This window comes from Prionailurus viverrinus, chromosome A3 (genome assembly GCF_022837055.1).
Source record: "Prionailurus viverrinus isolate Anna chromosome A3, UM_Priviv_1.0, whole genome shotgun sequence".
Lineage (NCBI taxonomy): Eukaryota > Metazoa > Chordata > Mammalia > Carnivora > Felidae > Prionailurus > Prionailurus viverrinus.
The window spans coordinates 38,674,134-38,697,455 of NC_062563.1; the positions used below are offsets into that span (position 1 = coordinate 38,674,134).

The 23,322-nt window shown below is 41.0% G+C and overlaps 1 protein-coding gene across 1 annotated transcript in view; it reads left to right on the forward strand.

Annotated features, from left to right (window-relative positions):
• The first annotated feature begins 3,864 nt into the window (after positions 1 to 3,864).
• Positions 3,865 to 23,322, forward strand: part of SPTLC3 (serine palmitoyltransferase long chain base subunit 3) — a 131,333-nt gene continuing 111,875 nt past the window's right edge. Inside the window, exon 1 of the mRNA XM_047854390.1 lies at positions 3,865 to 4,293. Within this exon, the coding sequence (XP_047710346.1) occupies positions 4,177 to 4,293 (117 nt within the window). The 5' untranslated portion in view covers positions 3,865 to 4,176. The remainder of the gene's footprint in view (positions 4,294 to 23,322) is intronic.

A 23,322-nucleotide genomic window follows, 5' to 3' on the forward strand; every position in this document is an offset into this window, starting at 1 on the left:
ATTTGTTTTATTTTTTAGGTTCCTCACACAAGTGAAATTATATGGTATTTATGTTCCTTTTTCTCCGGGATTTCTTTAACAGATGTTGTTTCACAGCCAAAGAGTCTAGACATCCATAGGGGCATCCATAGGGAGGAGAGACACTGCCTGTTATTTGCTACAGGCATTCTGATGGTAACTGCCGCCACAAGAACTCAAGTAGACACTACTCCCAGAGGATTATGTCAAGGAGAAAAGCAGAATTACTCCACTCTTGCTGACCATGGGGTAGTAGTCATGAATAAAAAGATTTTTTTTTCTAACTAAATATAGCTTTGCCATTCTGATAGTCAATGTTTCGAAAGAAATAAAAACCAAACAGACACCTGACATCTGTAACACTGATATCTGGCCTTCTGGTGTCATGGTGTTTACAACTTATTGGTAAGAAAAGCTTTGGATCTGAATTATCCTTGTACTAAAATTTTTCTAGTCTGAATACTTTAGGACGTTTAAATATTTCTCTGAGGAGGCATCCCAGGCTATCAAATCCCAGGAGGTACAGAGATATCATTCGATCTTTGCATCTATTTAATAGGATTTTCATGGATCAGGAAGGGAAAATAAAAAATGTATTTATTATTTGGCTAATTCAATAAAATGCCTCAACCCATAACAATTTTTGTTACTTGTCTTCGTTGTAGTTGATGGTTCTCCAGACAGCAGTTGAAGGAGAGATATCATGGTGTGTGGGACTTTAGTTTTGGCATTAGCATCACCCTCTACTACAGAAGCAAAGACCGAGTCACAGAGAAAGAATAGATCTCTAGACACCGTGAAATTCTGACCATTTACTTTTGTCATTCATTCCCTTTTCTGTCAACATTTTCAGAACATATTATCAGGCCTCTGAACATCTCTTTCTTCCCTACTTCTAGAAGTGGGCATCTAGGCCAAGAATCCGCTTCAGGAAACACCACAAGGCCACAGTAAACTGATTTCATCTTTGCCTTTAATACACTAATGGACAGGTTTCTTTTTACTTTCACTAATGAGATTTCTTGAAAGGGTATGTAAGTGCTGCTAACTCTTGGTTTTGTGAAGGTGGAGACTGTGTTTGTCTTGTTCGTTATTGTATGGAGAGGCGTAGAAAACTGATACTTGACAGTTATTGAAATACTTACTAAGTTTCCTGGTTGAGCTGAAGTTCACTTAGTTATTCAGAGACAGCAAATCATACCCAACATTCAGTTGGCATTTAGTGTTGATTGAGGTCTTAGTATGTTTCGGCTGCTATACCAAGATACCCTAAACTGAGTAGCTTAGAAACAACACAAGCTTATTTCTCACAGTTCTGGAGGCTAGAAGTCCAAAATCAAGGCACTGGTAAATGTGGTGTCTGGTGAGAATCTGCTTCTTAAATGGCTGTCTTTTCACTGTAACCTCACATGGCTAAAGAGGGAAGGGAGCTCTCTGGGACCTCTTTTGTATGGACACAAATCTCATTTATGGAGACTCTCCCAACATGATCTAATCACCTCCCAACTGCCCTAATACCACATAACCTTGGGTCATGATTTCAACATATGAGCTTAGGAGAACACAAAGATTCAGACCATAGCAATAAATGTCTTTAAACTCAAAGCTACAACACAATGCAAACAGACCTCCCCACTTATTTTTCCTGGAGACACAATGAGCCATCATGATTACGCATGTCCATTGCCTGATGACAAATGGTTGCTGTCTTTATATGATTTTGTGCACATTGCAACTCACATATTCCAACATGGCAAGCAAAGTGGAAAAGTTTCAAGAATGAGGACATGTAATAGATACTTCTAGAAGGTTGACATGTGATTATCTAAAGTTGGCAATTGACAATAGGGGGAAAGCAAAGTGATGCAGATTTCAGTTCTGTTTTGAGATGTATTCTTTATATATGGTTTTTGTCCCCTTGTAAAAAGAAAATAAAAACAAAAAATAAAAGAAGAAGAGGAGGAAGAGTAGGAAGAAAGGAAAAGGAAATTCAAAAGATGAAAGGGAAGGAGAAGGAAGAAGAAAAGAAAAGGAAGAGGGATAGAAACATCTAATGTACAGAATTTAGTTAGTTTTATCTCAAAATCTTTATTAAAAAAAACAAAAAAACTTTGTATGGATAATTAGAGCTGAGTCAAAATAACACCATGTCTTTAACCTGTCTTCCTTTAAAAAAATGTTTATTTAGTTTGAGAGAGAGAGCGAGCATGCATGAGATCAAGGGAGGGGCAGAGAGAGGGAGAGAGAGAGTATCCCAAGCAGTCTCCACGCTGTCAACCCAGGGCCTGATGTTGGGCTGGATCCCGTGAACCTGAGCCAAAATCAAGAGTCAGATGCCCAACCAAGCCATCCAGGCACCCCTTCAACCTGTCTCCCTAAGTAAGCTGGGGCAGTCAAGCCAGCAGTTATCAGTGTCCCATCCTACCTTTTCATCTCCTTTTTGCATAAGTCTAGAAGGAAATAAGCCAATACAAATAACTCCCAACTCCCAGTGTAACAGGGAGTTATAGTTAGCCAGGGAAAAGCTAGCTCTGCTCTGATAACAAAGGTTGGGAGAGATGCAATAGAAAGTCTGAGCTTGAGAAACAAAGGGGTGGGCACACTTGGCATTAGCCCCATCTCATTATTTGGCCTAAGACCTCACCTTATTCCTTTAGCTCTCCCTGAGGTGGAAAATTGGCAACCCTCACATGCAAACCATGGTTAGAAGAAGCATTATCATCACCTCCTCCATAAGCCAATGGACTGGGAAATGAACCCAGTCCTAGAGAGCTGAGAACCAAGAAATGAGGCTCTAACAACAGGGACCATTTCTGTTTTTTGTTTTTTGCTTGTGTGTGTCTTTGTTTTTGTCCATTGATCCAATAAATGGCTCATTTTTGTTTGTTTTTTTTTTTGTTTTTTCCTAAGTGCCTGATGTTAAAGAAGGCTCCATTCAGGGCAACCATGACAGTGGGCTTGAGGACTGAACAAGCTGTAAATGATTGACACTGTCCAACAAACTACAATGTCATTTGGTGGTAGGAGAAAACAGCCCTCTAGTAACTAAAGCATCGAGACAATAAGAGTTAATGAGTAAACCAGAGGTGTAGCAGGACTGTGGCACTGCATTCACCATCTGCCCCACAACACCTGTGTCAGTAACAAACCCAGGCCACACTTTTATTTTCCTGCTGCCCCCTCAGCCACTGGCCCACTGAAAATGTTTTGTCTCTTTGTACACGTGAAGAAATGAGGCAAAAAAGAAGGCAAATGGCTCTCCTGAAGTCACATGGTAAAGTAACACAGCCTTAACCAGAAACCAAATATTCTGTCTCCCAGATTCGTGTTACTGGAATTCTGGATGAGCCAATACCCCTTGTGTTATCACTGGCTTTAACATCAGACGGGTTCTGAACATTATTATTATTTTTGCCATTTTGTATTATGTATTATTGTGTGCCACATCACGCAAAACTTACCATCTTAACCGTTTTGAAGTGTAAAGTTCAGTGGCATTAAGTACATTCACACTGTTGTGCAACCATCACCACCATCCATGGAACCAGCTAAAAACCTCAGTGCTAGTGAAACAGTAACTTCCCATTATCCTCTCCTTCTTGCTAGCCCAGGCAACCACTGCTGAGTGTTGTTTTGGGGGGGGGGGGGGGAAATGTTGACCTTGAGCTTGGTCTACAACCAAAAGTTGTAATTAGATGCAGGAGGGAGGGGTGGGGGTAGACGTAAATTCGAAACTGACTGCACATAGGAGACCTTGACTGTGCTGTGTGTGTGTGTGTGTGTGTGTGTGTCTTTAAAAGATGCTCCACCCCCTCAGCCGGCCTCCTCGCAGTTGCCTCTGGGTTTTGCAGTTTCCAGATTTCCTCAGCCCCCCCAAGGAGCCAGCATGGACAATCTCCTTCCTAGTTTCAAAAGCAGGTTTGTTGTCCTGAAGGTCACATTCTGAGCTGAGGAGTGTAAAGGTAACCACTTGTTTTTTGTTTCAAAGATCTGCCCCAAAGATAGGCTGTTGCTCTTCTTCTGGAAAGCCTGATCGGTAGGATTCCTTCAGGGACTCAGCCCAAAGTGCTTCCTCTCTCATTCCCTCACCAACTTCAAAACTAAAGCTTGCCTAGAACCTCTGGACGAAAACCGGCTGGATTCCGTCATTTCACACAAATGGCTAATCCTGGAGGTGGTGCTGTCTGCAACGGGAATCTGCACAATCACAGGAAACAGAGCGACAGCCTGCAAAGTGGAAACTGCACGAAAAATGGAATAGTGAAAGAAGCCCAGGTAAGAGGCGATCCCTCCTCCCCTTTTCCTCTGAAGGACTTGAACTTGCCCAGGCGCGGTGAAGCCCTCCTGACTCAATGGCCTTTTTACGAAGTGTTTTGACACTTCAGCTAACTTCAAATGCCTGGCTACGGGGAAAGTTTAGGTGGGGACGAAGGGGAGAAGGTCTTTCTGTAGGAGAGAGGACCCAAGAGCCGTAAACTCCCTAAAATACAAACACACCTCCTAGACTCCTGCTTTCCCCGGAGCACATCTTAGGGGGCAGAGTTCCCAGGGCTCAGACTCCTCAGCTGAGTTTCAATCCACCCAACAGTCACAGTGTGCTACGTTCCTCTGGCTTCAGCAGGAAGAGGGGAGTGACAGTAAATGTGCTGAGGTGACGTGGTATGGGTGGCATTTTCCCCCAGTACATGAGAAATGCCTCTCTGGCTGAAAGGCGAATTCTTTTTGGTGTTTAGTGGAGCATTGTCATGGCTTACAGCTTGGTTTGGGGCCAGAGTCCTTCTTTGAAAGAACATCACAGGCATTCCTTTCTGAGACACTTCAGAAAGTGTGGCTTATTGTTGCTCACTGCACACAGGAACCAAACAGGCATTTCATTGTTTTCCCATTTGATACTTTTTTTTTTTCTGTTTTTGGCTCTTGCTCTGACAGAATGTTTGATGGGGATGTTACTGAGGAGGAAGAGGAACTTAAGAAAATGTTGTCAGCACATTCAAAGAGGGAGCCTAGGTATATAAGGTACCTGTGAAAAGGCATCTTTCCTCCCTTCTGTGCTAAAGCAGCTAGGGGTGAGCTCACCTGCATCAGGAGCAAATTAGCATAGCCAAACAGGTGCCTTCACTCTTAGGAAATGTGGAGCTGGGTGGGGAACCCCTGCTGTCCTGCATTACACATCCATCCCCTAGGAACCAGCATCCACCCAGGGAAAAGGTCAGATTGTTCTAAGATCACAGGACAGGAAAGGCAGGCTGGGGGCCAGTCCACCTCTCAGTGAATTAAATTCATGCTTCCAGTTGAAAGGCATGGATGGGGAGGGGCACTCTGGAGCCTGGAGCATATGTGAAAAGGCAATGGTCCCAAAATGTGTCCCCCTCTTAACAATAGGCATTACCCTCGGCTTTGAAGTGTCCACCAAAAACCTCAGGTCTGGTCTCTCTCAGCTGAGTATCTGAAACCTACTGCAATGTGAAGAGAAAACATTCAACTCCTATCTTTCCCATGAGGACAGTCATGATAGTATCCGCCATCTATTTGTCAGTAAGTGTTGATTCAGACTACTAACCACCCAAGACGCTCTACACTCCTGACATGCCGGGAACACTGGCCACAAACCTACTTACACTCTCAGCCAGTATTACCCTGAGGGCTCTCATTTGGCAGAAAGGCCTTCAAAGCCATTCTTCTGTCTCTTTACTTTCTCTTGATTTTGTAACTACCCTTCTAGTGTCTGAGGTTAGAAACTTAACTCAATGGTTACATTCACTCTTAAGTTAGGATGAACCTCAAGATCCCAAGTATTCATTATTAAACCGTCCTGTAAGACTGAAAATATCCTCGGACATCAAGGCCTCTCTTAGGAAATATGAGGGCTGCTCTTGTCTCTTCTAACAGCTCATTCTGAAGAGCCATCCAGAACCTGTTGGTTCAGATATATTTACGTGTTACTAAATTGAAATTGGCTTCCACTGAGAGTCTCAGTTATGACTTGAAGAATATTTTCCAGAAAGAATAAACCCTGCTGAGATTTTGGTGTAGTAAAGCAGACAAAGGCCTGTTTTCCCCTCGAGGGGGATGAAGTCATCTTTACTACATGATCTTTAGTCTCTAGTTTTAGTACATTTTGCTTTGGAAGGCTTTAACCAACTGAATCTTAGCCAAAAACCTTGCCAGTTGACAAGAGCAATTCATAAAGGCTTATAGATATCCTGGGCCAGTGGTTTTCCCAACATGTTCTGCCAAGCATAAGGTCCTAGGAAGCGGGATCCAAGATATTATCATCTTCCAAGATCCCCTCACCCTTTCTCTTCTTGCTTCTTTGCAATCATACAGCAATACCTCTGTTTCTTTTATGTATCGTGGGACTCTATAAGACTCTGAACAAAGGGTCCTTTGGCATAAAAAAGCATATTGAAATCACTGTGAGGCACTCTCTCAAGAACCCTCCTGCTCTTTGCTCCAGTGTAGCATGGCTTGGTCAGCCTCACAATGGAGTGCAGCTCACTACCGCAACCTCAAGACTAGCAAGGGAGCAGACACCTGTCTAGAAAACTTCTAGAGTTCCTTTCTGGAGGTTTTTTGGAGCTTGGCCCTATTTTGTGTTGTCTTCTCTTTAAGTCTCGCGTGTCCTGAGGGTGCCCTGATCCTTGGTTTTCATCCCTGATTAAGTCCATTTATTCGTTCACTTATAGTATGTCATCCTACCCCTTACTTCTGACAGATGGATCCTCAGTCAGTCACAGAGGATTTGTTCTCCCTCCTCACGACTGTTTCCATCTAAATGACAGGAGGGCCCTTAATATCTTAATCCAAACTTGATATTTCCTATCAGCTTACTTAATTCCCATGTAATCAATTGGGGATTACTCTTCACATAATTGCTCTTTCATTCTCACTCATTATCTCTGATCTGGTCATACATGCATATTAATCAAAAAAAAAGCCTGGAGCTGGAGGGGGTAGTCTTTGTGTCTTCATTGTTCTCAATACTGCATTGCCTCCGAGTTATCTTTTCATGGGATGGGGTCTTCATTTTCCTCTGTTACACTGATCCAGTAGGATAAGGAAAAGTGTTGAACTTTTCCCTAATCATTCCTTTCCTGGAAAAAAAAAATACCCTGAAATTAGAATTATTCTAATTGAGTGAGTTCTTAACCTGCAATGCTGTACTTTACAAAGTGTACTATAGAAAGCCCTAAGAGGCAGCCACCCACTCCACTGTCTATTCATTCATGCACTGATATTTATTAAGAATCTGTTGTTCTTGGGACATATAAATATATAAAAAGTTATATTTTAGATATTAGGAGGAAGCATATATTAAAAATGAGCAAGGAATAACATTAAGTTAAATGATGGTACAGGACAGGAGCTGTCACAAAATAACTATGATTTGAGGACAAATGAGTGGTGCAGATATTAAATGCCAGAAGTTCAGAGAGGAGGAAGAAAATAACATGTATCACTGGTGTGTTACATACCAGGACTCAGCTAAACACTGTATGTAGCGATCTCCCATACCCTCATTACAGCCTTATGAAGTGGGAGCATCAAGTCCAGTTTACAGATGAGGAAATGTGAGAGATTAAAGAGCTTGTGCAGAATCACAAGCGGCACAGCCAGGATTTGAACCCAAATTCATGTTGCTCCAAAGCCAGTTCCCTTTCCACCACATTCTAGGAAACCCCAGGTTGGGATGGTCAGTGATGGCTTTGCAGAGCAGGGAGGACTCACACTGAATCTGGAGACATTTGAAATGGCAGAGCAAATGGGGGGTTTCTTCCTGGGGACAGGATGAGGAAAAGAAGGGGGAGGAGCTCCAGAGACAAATACAAGCATTACTAGGTGAAGGGCATGGAAGCATGGGTCATAAATCATTCCAGGAAGGAAGGGGGAAAGAGCAAAGGCTATGAGGCATGACAGAGAGTGGAACATGTGAGAAACTCCTCAATTTGGCGAGGCTTCAGCATAAGAGGGAGAGGGAGTGCCATGCCCAGGCGGTACTCAGTAAACACTACGTGAAGGGAAAAGATGAAGCGGATTCGTGGAAATCCTGCCTAGGTCTAAAACCATTGAATCTGAGCCTTCTGTCCTCCCCACCTTTTCATATCCTCCTGCAGCCCACAATGTGTTGGTACATCTGCTTTTCTGTTACAGTAAACTTCTTCCGGAGAGTGAGAACCATGATGTACAGTTTAATTGCACAGAGTGATAACTGCCTGACAGGCCCTCGTAAATACTTGTGACTGTGGGGCCCATCTAGGCTGCATATGGATTGAAACAGAGGTCAATAATCTCACCAATTGTTCGAAGAATTCTAATACACATTTTGGAGGTCCCTTGCAATTGCTCTGAATTTTCATCCACTCTTGTCTTCCACAATCATTCTCTAGAACCTTTTGTTTTTTGGTACTCATTTCCTTTAAAAAATCTCCAGTGTGACAAGGTTTCTCTGTGATCTCCTTAAGAAGTCTCATTTTTTCCTAGGCTCGCCATTGTAAAGCATTCCCATAGGTCAGGTGTCACAGCTATTAAGATGAAAATTGTCTCCATTTATAGTAGCTCACAAATGTGACAGACAAGTAAATAAGTAATTATGGTATTTAATGACAAGTTCTATAATAGATATTGTAGTTTTCCATTGCTGTCTAACAATTACCCCAAAATTCAATCATTTTAAACAACTGATGTTGATTTCTGTGGGCTAGGAATTCAGGCAAGGCTTGGTAGGAATGGCTGTCTGGGCTCCATATGGTGTTTAATGAGCATTCAATATGGACCCACTGAGACCATGATACTGACTGTTGTCTGGGACATCTTGTGTCTCCTTCACAAGGATAATCTCTCCATGTGATCTCTCAGTATCTACAGAGTAGCTCAAGCTTCTTTACATGAAGGCTGGCTTCCAAGAGAATGAAAATGGAAACGGCAAGTCCTTGTAAGGCTTAGGCTCATTTTTGCCACATTCTGTTGTCAAAGTTAGTCACAAGGCCAGTCCAGATGAAAGGGGAAGGGAAATGGGGTCTGCTTCTTAATGGGGTGAGCTTGCAAAAGGTTGTGGATATTGGAGGAATTTTTGTGACCATCTTTGGAAACAGTGTGTCAGAGCAGAGGTATATGATCCATATTTGGGAGTACAGAGGAGGGGGCATCTGACCCAGGATAGGAAGTCAAAGAAGCCACTCTTGGACTGACTCCTAAAGGCAGAGTAGCCAGGAACACAGTCATGAAAAGGCATTCTAACAAAGGGAAATGGTCTTAAAAAGATACAAAACATCAAGACAAACATCAAGATGTGTTTGGTCTTGGGAGGCTGGGTTAATGGGACTAAGTTTAGGATGTTTAACGGAGATAAGCAGTAATAAGCCTGTAAAAGTAGGCAGAATAAGATCATAAAATATCTTTGTCTTAATTTACATGCTCTAAGAAACAGACCCAGGCATAAGGATTTGAGTGCAAGTAATTTGTTTGAGAGGTGAACCCAGGAATTAGGGGAATGGTTAAGTGAGACACAGAAGACAAGGAAGAAAATACATTCATGAACAGGTTACCACTGTGGGCAACTAGGGCTCAGATTTGGGGGGACAACTCAGTGATGATGTAGAATATGCCGTGAAGTTGCCCCAACTAAGTCACAAGAAAAAGAGGTATATATCAGTGAAGTCCTGTCCATCATCAGTTGAGGGATGCTCGGAGGAACATTAACCACAGAGCACTTCTAGCCTGAGTATGTATGACCAGAGAAAGCCCTCAAACTGAGGTATAGGTGCTTGCAGGAAGAAATCATCAGAATGCAAGAGATAGAGCAACAAAAGTGTATAGCCATATATATTTGTAATGAGGCAGTTTTGAGAAGAAAATTGGCTTGATCAGATGTGGTTTTCTCAGGCTGTGTAGGTTTTATATCTGGTGACTTCTAGAACAGGGCTTATGGATTATCTTCAGCCTAATCATAAAAGACTAGATTATGCTCTTAAGCAACATAAACAGAACCTCCTACTGTGGCTGGCAGTAGAGAAAACAAAAGATGTATGTCATGGCATGGTCATCAGCTCACAAGTATCAGCTCTAGCTTTGGAAACTCTAGGTTTGTCTAATTTTAGAATCCAAGTCCTTAGTCCACACTGCCTCTCTAACCACAAGACATTACTAGAAATGGGATTCATACCTCCTTCTACAGCAAAAAGGCTAATTTACCTCAGTCTTGACGGGCAAGATCAATGTGAGTTAAAGGTATTATGGATTGTTTTGCTTGTTTGCTTTTATTGTTCTTAGTGAATATTTGAGCTTATCACCAAATGGCACCAAACTCATATACCAGAGCTTTCAATATGCAACATAATCCACTCATGGATACACTACATCAATGACCCACCCCACCCCCATTCTTCACTTTAAACAACTCTGATTTTTTTTTAAAATTTTTTTTCAACGTTTATTTATTTTTGGGGGGACAGAGAGAGACAGAGCATGAACGGGGGAGGGGCAGAGAGAGAGGGAGACACAGAATCGGAAACAGGCTCCAGGCTCTGAGCCATCAGCCCAGAGCCTGACGCGGGGCTCGAACTCACGGACCGCGAGATCGCGACCTGGCTGAAGTGGGACGCTTAACCGACTGCGCCACCCAGGCGCCCCTAAACAACTCTGATTTTGAAGAAAATCAATCCATGTGACTCTGAGTAATATGGACTCAGACTGAACCCCAGATGGAGCCTTGGAATAATTTGATATTCAGAAGCTTTCTTCCAGGACACATGGCCACCTTGAATAGGCATTTCCTGCTAATAGTGACATATTGGACATGTGATGTGATAGATGGAGGATAGTTACAAATTCTTTGGGATATTTCTCATTGAGAGGTTTGAGTCTGGGCTACACCTAATGACTTACTTGGCCAATAGCATGAGACAGAGGGGATAATCTGGAACTTCTGAGACTAAGTTACAAGAAGCCTCTGGCTTGATCTCAGTCTTCTTGGAATACTTGCTCTTGGAACCCAGCCACCATGCTTCGAGGAAGCCCAAGCAGTCCCAAAGAGAAGCCCAAGTAGAGAGAAACCAAGTATCCTTGTCGTGCCCCTGGCTCAGATGTGGCACAGGCTTGTCTACTGTGTGAGTAACCTATGTTGGAAGTGGGTCCTCTAGCCCTGGTGTCTATCTGCTCCTATTGATACCTCATGCAGTAGTGATGTGTTGAGCTGAGCCCTGCCCAAATTATAGATTCCTGAGCAAACATACAAGGTTTTAACTGTGGTTTGTTAAGCAGCAGTAGATAAATGAACACGTGGGTATTCTATTTCTTAAAATGCCCAGAAAAATCACTCTGCAATCTCACTTAGTAACCATTTGCAAAAGTACTGGCATATTGCCTTTTGAGGGAAGAGTTTGTCTGGGCCATCCATTGCATTTAATCTGTGGCAAAGATGACTTTCCCTAAACTGTACACTTTTGTTTGGCTTGTGTTTTGAAATAATGGCTGTATGCTTTACGATCAGTGTCTCGCTGGCATAGCCAAATACCAAATACAATAAACTCAAATATCACCAATGCAAAAGCACAATCATTTGAATGCTGCCAAATCTGGAGTGTAATTATTTAACCTGAGGAGGCCTGTAATTTACTGCATTATCTACAAAGAAAGAGCTGACTCAGGGGAGCATGTGTGCTCAGGTGCAGATGTTTTTATTAATTAAAATGATACATGTTTTTAATTAAGCATATTTAATATCGGCCATATAAAATTAATTTTGTCTATTTGTTAAGGTGTCCTAGAAAAACTCTCCCTTTGGAAATACTACTAGTGATAGATTGATATTAACCTAATTACTTGCAAAGAATCAACTATATTTATTTTTAAATACACTTAATCTTTTCACTAAGTATTGTCACATTTGTCTCAGTAGGCCTGAACTAATGTAGTTTTTCTGGAATTCTAAAGTATACCAACCTATAAATTCACGTGAGAAGGAGCTGTTGCCACTAAATTAGAAACAAATTTGAAATTTAGATTAACCATTTAAAAAACAACACTATAAGCATAGCTCTGAGAAGTATTCAGAATTGTTCCCAATCTATATCACATAGCCAATCTGAATCCTGCTGCCTTAAGAGTTTCAAAAGAAGCTGGAAATCCAAATGGGGTGGGAAGAGGTGCCTGGAAGAGGGGGTGGGCAGGTGGGATCTGCTGATTTTTAAATATTGGCATCTAATCTAAAAATTCAAATAGCATGGATTTAAAGGAAACATTGCTACCAGCCACAAATCTATAACCTCAGAACTATAAGCAAATAGGACGATAAAAATAAGAGGTCATTAATTGAGTGATATTTCTCATATATATTCAGGAAAATGGCTCAGGGAATTTGGCTTTTCTTAACTTAGAGTATATATTTTTAAAAAGCAATAGAGGAATCTCACATCTTCATTTTCCTGAGTTGTTAACACTTGGTCCTGGGATGTGCAAGTTTGAGGAACAATTATGACCAACCACATATACTTGATTTTCCTGATCAAATATTATGTACCAAGGTGTCCGTCAAAATGTCAGAGAACTGACAATATTTTACTGGTCAAATCTCATTCCTCAGGCTTCGTAGGAAGTGACCCACAAACCTTTTGTTAGACAATGCAATCATAAGGCCTGGTCACCATTAGTGTTCTCCAGATATGACATAACTGGGCCTTCAAAAGTTGCCCAAGAAAAGGATTGTGTGAAAATCATGATTATCCTCATAACTACAAGTTATACCTGATGGTCTTTCTCTGCCATGTGGGGCTTAGCCTTTTGGAAGTCAAGGATCCTTTTGAGAAGCTGATAGATACTTCCTGTGGAGAAACAAATATGTCCATAGTCCCAAAGTTTTCCAGGTAGAGAATTCATGCCTTCCCTGACTTTCTCAAATCTCCAGGTTAAGAACCTCAGCCTCTGGAGTGCCTTTGTTAATTAGGCTATATCTGCCCTCACAACCCAACCAGAATAACCAGCAAATCAACCTCTCCAGGGAAGACAGGGTAATGAATTCACAAGTTGATTCACCAAAGAGAGAAAAACACATGCAATCCAAAGCCACTCAGGTGGCAAGCCCCCACATGTGTTATTTATTTACTTAGAAAATTTATATTAGAATTTTGCAAGTTACTCTACAGCGCATTCATACTTTTTTACTAGAAAACCATTTTTAAATCCTCCCTAAAAACCTTGAGCAAAACTTAACTTGAAGTTAGAAAGATATTTCTTTTCTGGTGGCTTTTCACCAGGATTTCCCAGGAAACCACTTCAGGAGGAATGATAGCAGAAAGACCGAGAGCTTCAACATCAGATAGAATTGGGTTTGAGTCCCAGCTCTGACCCTTACTAGCTGTGCCACATTGGGCGGCTTCACATCCCTGATCCATACCCCACAAGGCAATGGTGAGGATTAAATGAGATAGCATATGTAAGTCTCCCCTTAACTATCAGATATACAATAGATACTCAATAAATGATAGCTGTCATCTATTGAAGTTAGCCTGCAGCCATCTCTTTCTCCTCTACTGCTATTATAAGAATGTTCAATACAATGCCTGGCATATTATAGGTGCTCAATAAATGATAGTCTTAAACCCTCAAATTCCATCATCCAATGGTGGCTTCTCAGGACCCATTTTACTTGGCCTGTCAGCAGCATTTGACCCAAGTAATCAGCCCCTCCTCCTTAAAGCACATTCTTCTTGGCTTCTACAATACAATACTCCTATATCACTAATTATTCCTTTCTAGTTTCCATTCCTGGATTCTCTTTATCTCCTTGACCTTTAAACAATGGAGTGACCCAAGGCTCAGTTCTTCCACCCCTTCTCTTTTCTGACTACATTTCTTTCACAATGATCTGATCTTGTCTTATGATTGTGTATGTGTGTGTGTATCTATGTCATTTCCAAACACCTACTTTCCACTTGGATCATCAAAAGGCATCTCCAACTTACCATGTCCAAAACTGAGTTCCTGAGACTCCCACCCTCCACCTTCAAACCTGTTCCCTTATAGTCTTTCCCATCCCAGTAAATGGTAACTCTGCCCTTCCAGTGGCTAAAACCCAAAACCCTAGCATCACTCATGACTTTTCTCTTTCACTTGCCATTCAATCAGTCAGCAAATACATGACCCGACTTCTACAATATATCCAGAATCTACTTCTCACCTCTCCACAGCAACTACCCTAGTTCAGCCACCATTATTTCTTACCCAGATTATTGTAGGAGGCTCATCTCTTCTCTCTGTGCCCCAGTTATCTATTGTTGCATAATCATCCATCCCAACACCTAGTGACATTAAACAATAGTCATTTTATTATACTCATGGATTCTACTGGTCAAGAATTCAGAAATTACACAATGGGACATCTCTTTCCTGTTCCATGATGTCTGGGCCCTCAATTGGGATGACTCTACTGGCTGGATCTGGAATAGCTGGGCCAGAAGGATTTGTCTCCAACATGGCTTCTTCACTCCCATGTCTGACATTTGGGCTGGAATGGCTGAAAAAAAGGACAAGAAGGAATTGCCTATGTGGTCTCACTGGCAGGGAGGGCTTTAAGAGTGTTTTGTAGTAAATGGAGTAGAAATCTCATGACCTTTTATAACCTAGCCTCAGAGTTCGGTTTCACTACCACCCTACTCGATAGGTTGAAATAGTCACAAGCAAGCCCACCTGGTCCAAGGGCCCCCCCCTCCCCAACCAATTCTCAATGGGAAGAATATCAAAGAATTCATGGACATATTTTAAAACTACCATAGTCTGCTTCTGCCTCTTCCTTCTCTTCTACTACCACCAGCAAGACTGTTCTCAATAGAGCAGCCAGAGGGGTCTTGTTGAAATGAAATCCAGAGATGTCACTCTTCTGCCCAATCCTTTCCATGGCAGAAATTTTACTCTAAAATAAAAGCCAAAATCCTTAAAATGACCATAAGAGCCTATGGCTTGGTCATCTCTGACTCACCTCATGCTTCTTTTCCCTGTACTTAATCTTTTCCAGCCACACTGGAGCAAACAGGCCATGCATCTTCCCATGTGGGACATTCACACCTCCTCTCCCATATGCACTTCCCAGATGTACACATGCCTGCACCTTCCCTACCCTCAAGTCCTCACTCAAATGTTACCTTCTTTGTGAGATGTAAGCTCACAACTCTATCTAAAAAATTGCAAACCTTGGGGCGCCTGGGTGGCTCAGTCGGTTAAGTGTCTGACTTCAGCTCAGGTCACGATCTTGCAGTCCGTGAGTTCGAGACCCGTGTCGGGCTCTGGGCTGATGGCTCAGGGCCTGGAGCCTGTTTCAGATTCTGTGTCTCCCTCTCTCTCTGCCCCTCCCCCATTCATGCTCTGTCTCTCTCTGTCTCAAAAATAAAAATAAACTTTAAAAAAAAAATTGCAAACCTTCTCACCTCCTCCCTTCCCTTCCTGATTGTTTTCTTTAGTCCTTAACACTGTCCACACACACACACACACATACACGCACACATACATGCATGCATGGCCTGCACACAGATGTACATACTAACTGATTTCCTGTCTCTTGTCTGCCTCAACATCTAGAATGTAAACACCATGTGGGCAGAGATTTCTGTCTTATTCATAACTAAACCCCCAGCACCTAGATCAGAGCCTGTAGGTGCTCAAAGATATTTGTGGAATGAGTAAAGACCACCTATTTGTGCTAATCTACTGTTAGTAAGAACTCTCATTTCAGCTTATTTTGTTTGTTATTTAAATTGCCTTTGCTGTTCATATACCTAGTTCTTTAAAAGATGGGGAAAGCTCAACTTATGTGACACACAGGCTTCTTTGTAAATTTCAAAGTGTAAACCTCTTACTAATTAATTTACAGGTTTCCTAACCTTTGATGGAGAACATGACTACCATTTACTGTTCTCTTTTTGAAAATCACCGAATCACTAGATTATTTTATACTACCAGGTAGCTACATGCTTTTATACTGATATCCGGATATTACATATACACTGAGCCTGGGGTCAGGGAGCCTGCTTTAAGCAAGTGGAATTTTTTGAAGGAAATGAAAACAGAAACTAAGTATTATTGACCCATCCTGATGATTCTTGCTACCTCTTAGTAGGAGATGAAATTTACCTGGGTTAGAGAGAAAATGACAAATACCTCAGGGTGTATAAGCCTGTCATCTGGTTTTAATAAAACTCTGCATTCTTAGAGTTGAATGTCAAAAACAATCAGTATAATCTGTTCTCCCACTAATGTCCCTGTGTATGAGATGACTTTTTAAATTTCATTTAACAAACTTTTCCATCACACTACATGCTAAGAACCTTACAAATACCTTATGAGTCTAATACTCTTACTCTATCCCATTTTTTTAGATGAGTCAACTGATCATACAAAAATTAAGTGAACTTGCCTAAGATTAAACTTCTAGTTAGTAGTGCAGACTGGCCCCAGGTGCTTTTTTCACTAGAAAAATAATTTCCTTTTTCTCAAATGTCTTATTGTGAATATTTATAAAATCACATAAAAATTAAAAGAGTTCTACTATAAATACTCATATACCTACCACCTAGATTCTATAATTAACATTTTACTATACTTGTTTATTACATGACTATCCATCAATCCATCCATCTATCAGTTCTCAAGTTTTATGCATTTCAAAGAAAGATGTAGAATCAGTACACTTCATCCTAAACCCTTTTGCATGCATACCATGTGGCCTCAATATTTGTCTATAGCTATTTCCCCCTCTTCTTTGAGATAAAATCTATATACTATGAAATGCACAAATCTAAATTACACCACTTAGTGAATTTTGACCTACACTGCCTTTTGATTGTTTTTATTAGAAAACGTTTCATAATATAGTTTTGACTGTGGAAAGATGTTATAAAACTGTCCCTTTAACATTGGTGAGTTTAATCTCTGGATAAAATATAACCAAAGTAAATGAGAATCCATCCATCTGGTATGCAACACGCAAAGGAAAATTGCAATGGCGCTTTGGCCATGAAGGAAGATGGGGGATTTATTGGTGTGGTGTCACCCAGTAGAACAAGGAGCTAATGCTCAAAAACCCCAAACTCCTCGCTGGCTTACAAGTCAGGGTTCTTAAGGGCAAAATTTGGGGCAGGGGTCTTGTGAGAAGGTGGACGTCTTTGACCCGAGGCCCATGAAGTCATAGTAACAGATGTTACCTAGTTGTTTCTGATGCCCCTCTGTCTGGTCACACGGAGGTCTGTTCCCTCTTAAAAGACGTGGAATCTGAAACAAACAAAAAAACAAACAAAAAACCAACTTTCTTCCTTGTGTTGGATATTTCATTAGGTATATCTTATGCCTCTTTGTTCAGGATAGTGCTGCCTGTATGTGCTCAAACTAACTACTTGAACATGCATAAGCTATTGTGGGGTTGTATTTCTATATGTTCCTTTGAATGATAAAGAAGCATTCCTGTCTCTTGGGTCTGGGTCTACATGTTCCCTAACCAGTCCATTCATGTGTGGGCACAATATCACCCCTATGTTCATTCCTCCAGTTGAACTACCAAGATAGATGCTGGCTTAAAAAAGAAGTGAGTAATGCGTAAATTGGCATCTCATTAATTAAAGGAAAGGCTAACAGAAGGCTGTCTAGAGAAACTCCCCTGTTGTACATACACAGAGAATTCCAAAGGTATCAAGAGCAATTTTCTGTTTTTGACCTTAGTATAATCCATCTGGCAGAAAGAGAATTTAGTTTAGAAATTCCTACAATTCCACTCCATCCTTTGTCTTCTTATAGATGGAGGAATGAAGATCAACAAAGCTAAGTAATTACCTCCAAAGTCACACCAACGTGAGGACCCTGCCCACCACACACTGTTAAACAAATACGGACCACAGTATTTGATGACTCTGAGTGGTATCTGCTATTTCAAATTCTCTAGCCTCCATCTTAAAATTGATATTACAAAATTGTGTTTGTCTCATATAGGAAGTAAAGGTGTCTCCTTTCCTGTTTTCCAAAATAAAAGCCACACTTAGAAAGCTTCTTTTTTTGCAGATATCTGAGAACACCATGTCAGAGAAATCAATATTAACTAGAGTGAATGACTGCTACCACACATGAGGTTTATGCTTTTCGGCCCTACCATGTGTTTATGCTTTTGAAATAGTATTGTGAGTCCTCACAATAGGCTTTCAAATTTCACATATAAGGATTCAAGGTTTGAAGAGATCAGACAATCACTCACTTGTCTGGTAAGTAGTGGAACCAGGATCATCTGATTCCTAACATCACATAACCTGTTGCCACACCCCACAGCCTGGCTGCCCTAATAAGCTGAATCATCACATAGAGATTGGGAGTAGGGCTTCCCATTGGCACTGTGTAGGCTTGAATTCCATCTTCATGTTCATAGATCTTTGACCTTGGACAAGTGGCATGATCCCTCTGTGCCTCAGTTTCCCCATCTGGAAATGAGGTCCAATTGCCCACAGTAGTAAATGGCTTGACAGCACACTCTTCACTGGTTTCCTTCCCTTCACTGTCCCATCCCCCTCTCTACCAGTGCTTCCTGGGGTCACCTTCTAAATAAGCAACTTACATTTGAATCCTTTACTCAGGGTCTGCTTCAGGGGAACCTGAAATTAAGACAATGATTTCTTAAAAACTTAGCCAATTCTTTGTCTTTTTAACCTTCAGCTACCCAGATCCTTATCACTGTACAATCATCTGTATCCAAGATCTTATTGGACCCTCACATCAATGCTGTGAAGTAGACAGAATGACTGTTACTGGCCCACTACAGGGATGAAAAAACAAGGGCTCAGAAAAATAATAATGAGACAAAAGCCACATGGATGATGGGGACAGAGCTGAACAACAGTCCCAGACATTCTGACCTGAAAGTTCAATAATGTCTCAAAGGACTGATCCAGCCCTAATATAGTGCATACAACTCCATCAACTGCTCCTTGCAAGAACACGTGGGAAATGAAAAAAATCAGGGCATATGTCCTTCAGTAGTTTAATTCACAGGAAAAAAAGTGCTGTAAACTTTGGGGGCCACTTTTAATAAATTTTTTTAAGAAGTCCTTGAAATTCTGAAAGCCTTGAAAAAATGTTAATTTCTACCTTAGATATCCATAGTTGGGCAGCAAAGTGATTTTACATGGTACATCAGATAGCACAACTTCCTATAAATCTTTCTTTTAAAATCATTTCCTTTGTCTTCACATCTTTATGTTATATAGCATGTGTATTCTTCAAAAGTACCTTCTTCTGAGCCCTTTATCAACCTCAACTTCATTTTCAAGCATTTCATACCATGAGCACTTTCTTGTAGTCTAGTTGTGTCTTAGTTCCTTTTCTGAGTTTGTCCAAGGCAATGACATTGACATGGTAGGAGCTCTTGGGCTCTTTACATGGCATGTTTCTCAGTTACCTACTTGATAATTATTCTTAAAGAAACTAGGCTCCAGATCATCTCAAACACTTGAATAATATTAGAAGAACTGATCTCAGATCTCAGAGAAGCATGTTATCTCATTTTCTAGATCTTATTGACACATTTCTCAATAGGCTACTGAGACTCAAATAAGTGTCATCACTTGCCCAAGACCTCAAAATGGCCAATCCAGAGCAAGACACACCTCTGTCCACTTCCAGTTTCTAGCACCTCTACACAACACTGCGTTTCACATCATAGAACCAAAAACAAACTCCATAGAAGCTCTTGGCACTAACACCTTTTGCCAACTCTTGCAAATAATTTGGGGCACCAGGGAAAATCCCACAACTGATGTACCTCAGGATTTGGTTTGTTAGTTTATGCAAGAGGTTCTGGCATTTTCTTTAAGGGGCCATGCTTGCCATTGGTCAATTCTTTTCCTTTCTTTTTTTAAAAAGTAAATTCTATGCCCAACATGAGGTTCAAACTCATGACCCCAAGATTAATTGCATGCTCTCCAGACTGAGCCAGCCAGGTGTCCCACCACTGATCAGTCCTTAGCAAGATCACTGAATCAGGAGCCTACAGACTATAAACAGAACTATTCCACATGGTGGTCTGAGAAAATGACTTAAAGTCTGAAAAAAGCAGGTCATGAACACAGTGGGTTTTTGTTGTTGTTGTTGTTGTTGTTGTTGTTAAGTGTAAACAATCTTTATACCAACCAAAGGACTCAGGCCTCACACCAATTCACTACTTAGGGCTCAGAAACTATGATATGGCTAAAAATGCCTGAATCTACTTGATTAGTTGATTCAAGAGTACAGATAAAAACTAGCCAAGATTAGCCTTGCTCTTGGGGAAGTTACTTTTTTCTACATTATATGTCACATGGTAAGAAAAATTAATCAGGTAATTATAGCTATGACCATGGCTATTATCATATTTTTTGAAAACAATGAAATAAATTGTTTATGACACCATATTCTTGGTGAATTTGTTGTTTGGAGACAGGATACTTACTTTTCCACAGAGCAAAAGGTTTTCATGGAAACTAAAATGGTATGTGCTGTCTTCCATGCAAACAAAAGATTTCAGTCAGGAAATCCATATACTTTCAACTAACCATTATCTCTTTAAGGACACGTTCTGTCTTCAAAGACAGGCAAAAGGTAAACCGTGTTATAGGTTCCAGACTGCTCTTGACATGCATAAAATGTGTGGTTTTATAGGGTGACAGGCAAAGAAAGGGAGGAGAAAAGCAAGGAGAATAGGTATGTGTAACCATGAACCAAATACTAATAAACACATAGAGAAGGAACAGCAACTGAATCCTTAGCAAGTTTTTTTCTTTCTAGATGACAGGGCCTTCTGCTTCTTCATGGTGCTGAATGTCAGGCACAGTTTGGTCTAGCTTCACAGGACAGGAAGTTTTGGGTGCAGTTCAAATATGTAGTTCAGCATCACTGAGGTACAAAAGAAAAATAGATTCAGTTTGCTTCAAAGAGAAAAACCATTGTTTGTAATCCAAGTTCAGTCCACTGAACTCAGCCAAATGACTCCCAGAACCACACTTTGTGCCCTTCCAAAAGCCCCACCCTTGTTGTAACTCACCTATGAGTCACTGGCTGCCTGGCATGGTAAAGAAATACCACAGTGCACACCTCACCTGGTGTCAAAGCACACCTGTGTTGTTGGTTCATTCCCATGCAGTTTAAGTGACTCTTTCCTTTTTGGTTTTTGATAAATTCAAAATTTCAAAATCAACTGAATAAGTTTGCTTCATTAAATCTTCCACGCTTGATGTGGGAAAGACTTTAAAATTACCAACCACATGACCACAAATCCCTGTGAATCACTGAATGTGGGTGCTCCTAAAGATCCATTCTTCACCCAGTTTCCAAGGGCCCTTTGGAAAACACATATCTGATCAGGTTCTTTTTTTTTTTTTTAATGTTTTATTTTAGTTTTGAGAGAGACAGACAGACAGACAGAACATGAGTGGAGGAGGGGCAGAGAGGGAGACACAGAATCTGAAGCAGGCTCCAGGCTCTGAACTTTCAGCACAGAGCCTGACACAGGGCTCAAACCCACAAACCATGAGATCATGACCTGAGCCAAAGTCGGATGCTTAACTGACTGAGCCACCCAGGTGCCCCTGATCAGGTTCTTAAGCCATGGTTTTCTTCAACTCCTCAGTGGCCACCTTGTTAGGATCAAGGCTGCAGTGCTAAACTCTGTTTTTAAGCTCTACATAACCTCCCTGGGCAATTCATTCATTCATTCGTTCATTCATTCATTCATCAAATATTTATTGGATATCTACTACATATCAGATGTCATTCTAGGCACTGGTGTGCTAGCAGCAGACACAATGGATAGAGTTCCCCTCCCAGAAATGACAGTTACCCATGCCTGTCCCCTCACTGTGCTGTCTATGCCTGCCAAACACACCCCACCCCCCAGTTCTTCAGGCCCTTTCTTCTACTGGGTAAATGGTGCCTGGTAAACTCCTACTGATTATTCAGATCTCATTTTAAACACTGTATTCTTTAGGAAGGCCTTTCTTTTTTCCCTGAACTAGGTCAGATCCCTAGTCTGTCCATGCCACAGCACTCATTTATTCAGCATTTCCCTTTTGGTAAGTATTTGTTCTGTATTGATATTTCCATCTAGACCAGGGGTTCCCAAAGTTTTCTGTAAAGGGCCAGATAGTAAATATTTTTCAGCTCTGTGGGCCATGCAGTCTCTGTCACAACTACTTAAGTTTGCCGTTATGGTATGAAAGCAGCCATAGACAATATATAAACAAATGGGTATAGCTGTGTTCCAATAAAACTTTATTTATAAAAGTAGTTGGTGGGCCCGATATGACCTATAGGCCACAATTGGCCAATCTCTGAACAACCGAATTTCTTTTGGTGATGGAAATGTTGTATATCCGCTCCCTTCCATAAGGTAGCCATTAGCCACATGGAACATTTGAAAAGTGACTAGTGCAACTGAGGATCTAAATCTCTAAATTTATTTAATTGTAATTATTTAATTTTAAATATAAATAGCCACGTGTGGCTAGAGATTATTGTATTGGACAGCACACATATAGACCATGAGGTCAGGGGCTGTGACCCTCTTGGTCACCATGATGTCACCTGAACCTAGCACAGCAGCATTTGTTGAATGAATGAATGAACAAATGTATAAGTATGGGATGACTTACCAGACTCCCTTTTTGCTTTTTCCCACTGCTACACACTTGATTAGATGCTGCTACTGAATACTTCTTTCTTTCTAGTCCTGAAATATTATGTTTTTCTATGCATATTTTATTTCCCCATTAGCCTGTGAACTCTATGAAGATGGGCTATAAGAGAGACTCCCTGAATGGTACTCCAAGTACAGGTACATGCACATGGTAGCAGCCTTCCCACAGAGTGTTTGCAGCTACTGGTACTTACCTGGAAAGATAAAGGATTCAGTCCTATAGCTATTTTATTTCTGAAATATGTTCCAAAGATCCTGTATCAAAGGTCTAACTTCAAGCTTCTCTTCTTCAATCTTGCTATTGTAAAGTTGAAAAATTCAACTTTGCCCTGACCTGTCCTGCCTTATAACCTTGGGAAAATTGCTTAATTTCCCCATAATTGCTGTATGTCTCTATTATTAAGTGAAGATAATTTTAATTCTACTACAGTTATCCACCACCTCCCTCTTAAGAATCTCATGTAAATAAATAAGATCATGGCCACAAAATCTTTGAGCACCTCAGAGAGAGGCACTCTTCTTACATGACACATAACTGATCAAGAAGATAATAGATGGTAGTGATTCTCAGTGATATTAAATCACTGGTACATTGTTTTCTTTGGTTTATCAGG